At 36.5% G+C, this 6,028-nt stretch overlaps 1 protein-coding gene across 1 annotated transcript in view; it reads left to right on the top strand.

The window, feature by feature from the left end:
* TGDS (TDP-glucose 4,6-dehydratase) overlaps nt 1–6,028 on the top strand; it is a 21,457-nt gene that overhangs the window by 11,798 nt on the left and 3,631 nt on the right. Inside the window, exons 5-8 of the mRNA XM_012647331.1 lie at nt 1,688–1,830; nt 3,202–3,300; nt 4,271–4,330; nt 5,472–5,515. Of these exons, the coding sequence (XP_012502785.1) occupies nt 1,688–1,830; nt 3,202–3,300; nt 4,271–4,330; nt 5,472–5,515 (346 nt within the window). The remainder of the gene's footprint in view (nt 1–1,687; nt 1,831–3,201; nt 3,301–4,270; nt 4,331–5,471; nt 5,516–6,028) is intronic.

The following is a 6,028-nucleotide window of genomic DNA, read 5'->3' as shown; positions in this document are numbered from 1 at the left end:
CTTGGCCTCATTTTGTTGTATTTATTTTACTTTTCTCACAGTTCTGGAGGATAGAAGTTCAAGATCAAGGTCTCAGCAGGGTTGATTTCTTCTGAGGCCTTTTCTCCTTCACTTATAGATGGCCACCTTCTTGCTGTGTCTTCACATGGTCTTTTCTCTGTGCGTGTACACCCTGGTTTCTCTTTCTGTGTAGAAATCAACTCTTGTTATAAGGACACTAGATATATTGGATTAGGGTCCACCCTAAAGGCCTCCTTTTAACTTCATCACCCATTTAAAGGACCTGTCTCCAAATATAGTTATGTTCTGAGGTACTGGGATGGGGGATAGGCTTTAACATGAATTTTGAGTGAGCACAGTTCAGCCCGTAATTCTGGGTTAGAGGGTAGATGCATATTAATTTGGCTAGATATTGCCAGATTTCCTTTTCTAGGTGTTATAAACATTTTGCATTCTCGGTCCTGTGTACAAAGTGTCTTTTTCCTTGTAGCCTCACCAACAAATGTATTGTGAAAATTTTAAATTTTGCCAGTCTGATAAGTAAGAGGTAGTATCTCCGAGTTTTTAATTTGAGTTTTCCATATTACTATAAGTGAGGTTGAGCATAATAGGCTTAAGGACCCATTTGTATTTCTTTGTTTAAACTATTTGTTTATATTCTCTACCAATTTTACTATAGAGTTGTTCTTATTTATATTTCGTAAGTTCTTTATAGACTGAAGATACTAATCCTTTCTAATAAGTTCAAATATTTTTCCCAGTATGTCATTTGTCTTTTACTTTGTTTTTAGTTTAGTTTTTTTTTTTGTTAACCATGCAAGACTTTTTTTTTTTTTTTTTTGAGACAGAGTCTCACTGTGTTGCCCGGGCTAGAGTGCCGTGGCGTCAGCCTAGCTCACAGCAACCTCAAACTCCTGGACTCAAGCGATCCTCCTGCCTCAGCCTCTCGAGTAGCTGGGACTACAGGCATGCGCCACCATGCCCGGCTAATTTTTTTCTATATATTTTTAGTTGTCCAATTAATTTCTTTCTAATTTTAGTAGAGACGGGGTCTCGCTCTTGCTCAGGCTGGTTTCGAACTCCTGAGCTCAAACAATCCGCCTGCCTCTGCCTCCCAGAGAGCTAGGATTACAGGCATGAGCCACCGCGCCTGGCCCATGCAAGACTTTTTATGTAGTCAGATTTGTCAATCTCTTCCCTTAATTGCTTCTGGATTGTGAGTCATAATTAGAAAGGTTCCCCCCATTCCCTGGTTATAGAGGTTCAATTCTTTTAAAGTGAATTTATTTTTAAATAATTTATCCAGCTTTTATTGCTTTCAGCAATAACAAGTTGATCTGAAAAGCCAAGTCCTCTAATAGCAGAAACTAGAAGTTTAAAAATTTTTTTAAATTTAAGGACATTTTAAATTTAGATGTATCATTCTTATTTACTTCTTTTTAGAATAAAAAGTATTTCCTACAAATTTAGCACTGGTAGAGTTCTGGGGTCTAGGAATTTACATGTACTGTATAATTTAGATCTAAAGAAATCATAAATATCAATGTTGCATGTATGTTATTTCTGTAACTGTTGCAATTGTGGTGAATGAAGAGAAGTAAATAACTCCTTTAACCTGAGTTCATCCTTTTGGCATTTGTTTTGTCCCTTGCTGGTATTGTTTTAGCTTTTTACTCTTTTTTTTTAGATCTTTCATTTGTACGTGCCTTTGAGTTTACCTATGTTAATGTTTATGGCACTCATGTTTTGGTAAGTGCTGCTCACGAAGCCAGAGTGGAGAAATTTATGTATGTCAGCACAGATGAAGTGTATGGAGGCAGTCTTGATAAGGTGAGCTTAGAACATATGCATTTCATCTACTTACCACATACCACAGTTCTCCAGAATGTTACTCCATTGGCTCTTCTGTTCAAATCAAATTATGCCACCCCAAATAGGGAACAACTACAGATTTATTTATAATTTTGCAAGAGACTAGCAGATATCACCTTTTTATCCCAGTCTTACGAACATGATGAATGTCATTACCCCAGACCACAGCTAAGTTAGTTAGGCTGCAGCATACAATCTGCTCACTTTTCTCTTCTAGTCAGGAAGACACATTGGAACATCAAGGAGTGAGTGTAAAATTATTATAAAAACTGGAATCTATTCTTTATTCTCTTTTAAATCATTCCTAAATATTACACTTTTTATGCAAAAAAAGATGACTCCATTTCCCAGTCTCTATTTTTGTAGCCATTATTTGCAGTGACCTCATTTTGTTTTTGTTTTTTGGTTTTTTTTTAGACAAGGTCTTGTTCTGTCTCCCCAGCTACTGAGTGGGGCCGCATCATCATAGCTTACTGCAACCTCAAACTCCTGGGCTTAAGCAATCCTCCTGCCTCAGCCTCCTGAGTAGCTGGGACTACAGGTGTGCACCACCACGCCTGGCTAATTTTACTGTTTTTTTGTAGAGACAGAGTCTCGCTCTTGCTTAGGCTGGTCTGGAACTCCTGGCCTCAAGCAATCCTCCTGCCTCAGCCTCCAAAATGCTAGGATTACTGGTGTGAACCACGTTGCTTGGCCTCATTTTGTTGTATTTATTTTACTTTTTAATAATTTTTTTATTTTACCAAAACATACATACAATGAAAAAGATAAAATAGTTCGAAAAGACTTATAATGAGAAAAATCAGACCTGACCACCTCTCCCTGATTCCCAGTCCTGCTTCTGAGAAACAACCATTTTCAAATCTCTCGGCAATTTTTATCAGGTAAGCTTCTTCTGGCACCTTTGCCACTCTGCATCAGATCTGATGCAGTGGCCAGAATGATTTTTAAAATATAACTCAGATCATGGCATTACTCAGCTCAAAAAGCCTGTCACTATTTTTACAGGCTTTTAAGGTATGTCATCATTGGGCTGCCTTCTAGGTCTCTGACCACATCTCCCACTTCTCTTCTCTCATACCAGACTTCTTGAAGTTCCTTTGGACGTACTTCTGTCTCAGGGCCTTTGCTCATGTTGTTCTCTGCCTGCCTCATGGAATCATAGTGAGCATTAAAGAAGTTACTACATGTCCTTGGAAAAATGCCAGGCACATAGGGTTCAAGAAATTTTTTTTTAATAGACATTCCAAGTTGGTAATATGTTTTCTGGTTTTTATACTTAGAAAGTATGCATAATACTTATTTCTAAATATATATTTTAAAAATTAGGAATTTGATGAATCTTCACCCAAACAACCTACAAATCCTTATGCATCATCTAAAGCAGCTGCTGAATGTTTTGTACAGTCTTACTGGGAACGATATAAGGTAAGAACTGATTTCAGAAACTCTTGAAACATTTTCCTTTGGACTTAGGTGTTAAAACTCCAAGTCAGCTTTAGCAACACTTCATTTTTAGAGTAAAAGACGTAGATTGAGAAAAGTTATACGTTAAGGAATTTTTAAAACTGGTTTTCTATACTGTGTGGACAAAGTAGGACCTGCCTCTTCCTATTCAGTTTATCATCAAAGGAATAATTTGAATATATATTTTTTCCTATTTCAGTAATAGGTAGAGTGTTACAGCTATAGTGAAAGCCCTGTTGGAATCCTATGAGTGGAGGAAGACAGAGGGAGGACAGATTCCCTTTCCTGCCATGTGCTCTTCTCTGCATGATTCAGCTGTCTTGGCTCCTCCTGAATGGGAAGTAGACTTGCCCCTGGTGACCCTGACAGTGTCAGTGCCGGAGCCTTACTTACCCAATATGAGTCATCAACTCGAATCCCTGCATCTGGCTCCCCAGTGATCTTTGTGCATTACTAGGGACTGGGTCAGAAAGGCAAGCCAGGGAATTCCTCCCAGTTCTGTCGCCTTTTGTGTTCTAATGGCATTGGTCCTTTTCCCTTTCATGGTAGCTCTCTTTGTTTGTAAGCCTTGGTACAATGGAGAGCACCAACTTCAAGTTTAATGTCTAAACATACTTAGAGTTCTAGAGTTGGTCTCTTAAATACTCAGTGTTCTGCTATCAGGCTTACAAAACCACCTCCATCTCTAACCATCCTCCCTTGTCCCAGTAAAAAGAATGTTCCTCTTCTTCCTTTTGGAACCTCTGCCTTTATCTGAATCCCATCCTCTCCTGTCTTTTTAGGAACCTTATATTAGAAAAAATCTCTTCGCTCTGTCCTTAAGGTGTGTAGAATTATTTAGGCAAAGATGCCCATATTTTCAAACTCTGTTTATCTTTAATCATTATTATTAGACTTTTCCAAAAACCTTAATGTTGAATATTCTTTTAAGTTTCCAGTTGTTATCACAAGAAGCAGTAATGTTTATGGACCACATCAATATCCAGAAAAGGTAAACTTTACTTCTGAATTCATAATGTTTTTTAATGATTGTAACTTCTCATTATTTAAAATAATTTCTCTTTAGTTATTTGTCTAAAATAATTTACATTGTAATTATGTATAATTATGTATGCTGTATAGGCTACATGCAAAATACCGTCAGACTTAGAGTTTAAAGACTTGAGTTTAAGTCTCAACTTGACACTCACCAGCTGGCATGACCGTAGGCCCTTTGGGCATAGTCTTTAAATTGGGAGATGATGATAATACTTAGGAATGATTTTGAAGGACCAGTGAGATGATATGTGTGAAAATACCTCGTACTTTTTAGAACTTTAAAGCACTGTAAAAATACTTCCACCACTACTGTCACGCTGCATTTAAGACTCCCAGTTTCCAGACAGACCAAAATGCCAGGATATATAGAAAGTTTAAGCTAGTTAGATAGCGATGCAGGAATCTCGTATACATAAACTGTCTTACTGTTAGCTGGTTAACTGTAGCCCAACTCATTTTTATTGCTGTAAGCCTGAATGTCTTCCAGAGAGTAATACAAGTAGCGAATAAAGAAATGTAGTTAAGAGACTGAAAGTGCCTGTGTGTTTGGTTCTGTATCATTAAGCCCAATTTAAGATGATTGTTAGCTGCTCTGCCTAAGTTTGTAGACTGGGTTTTCTCACTGTCCAGCTGGTTGCATTGATCTATTTGTCCAGAAGAAACGGACAAGTCATGATCTGCAGGTATGAATAGCTACTTTAAGTTTTTGAATCTAAGAGAACTAGAATTTACTTTTTATAAATTTCACAAGCACTTGTTGGGTAGGTGCTGTATGTAAAACAGTAAGTAAGATAAGATTTCTACCCTTATGAACTCAACACAAAGGTGAGCTTTGTGATGGTGACAACAACTGTTTGATGAAGACTTTCTCTGAATTTTTCTTCAGGTAACTGGTCTTTATGAAATAGCAAACTATCTTAGAGTTCTTTTACTTATCAAATATTATAATAGGTTTTTTCATGAACTCTTAATGAAAAGAATTAGAAGTTATCCATATGCCTATTTCTTGATAATAATCTTTTAATATTATCACAAGTTCAAATTCATATTAATGAGTGAATTTCCAGAGTCTGAAATATTTAAATTTTTTTTAGGTTATTCCAAAGTTTATTTCTTTACTACAACATAACAGGAAATGGTACGTATTATTCACACTTGTACCCATATGCTTTTCTAGTATTTTAGAGTATTCGGTGACACTCTTGAGAATCATAAAGTCTTAGGGTTAGAGGCCATAGAATTGAATGCCCCACCAAATTTAAGAATCCCTTCTACAGTGTAATAGTTTTAAAAATAATTATAATCTGTAATTCATTTTTGTAATTTACTTACTAAGATAATTTCCATTCTTACATGATCTATCATAGAACTTTGAGTTATATCATTAAAATTTGACATCTTTAGATTATTTGACTTTCTCAAAGGATTTAATTCATAGAACTATAGATATTTCTTCAAAATGAACTTATGGTATAAAATTGAATAAATATTTTACAGTGGTCACTTATATGTTTGCCATTTTCCTATTGAGCACTCTCAGGAGGTACAAGGAGGGCAATGCGCACTATCCGAAGGATGGACATATTTAAAACACGGACTTCGGTGGGGGGGGAACCAAGGGCAACACACCTAACCTAATCATCTGTACCAC

The sequence above is a fragment of the Propithecus coquereli genome, unplaced genomic scaffold (genome assembly GCF_000956105.1).
Source record: "Propithecus coquereli isolate 6110/MARCELLA unplaced genomic scaffold, Pcoq_1.0 Scaffold262, whole genome shotgun sequence".
Classification (NCBI taxonomy): Eukaryota; Metazoa; Chordata; class Mammalia; order Primates; family Indriidae; genus Propithecus; species Propithecus coquereli.
The sequence above is the reverse complement of the archived record's forward strand: the minus strand, read 5'-3'. Positions and strand labels throughout refer to the sequence as shown.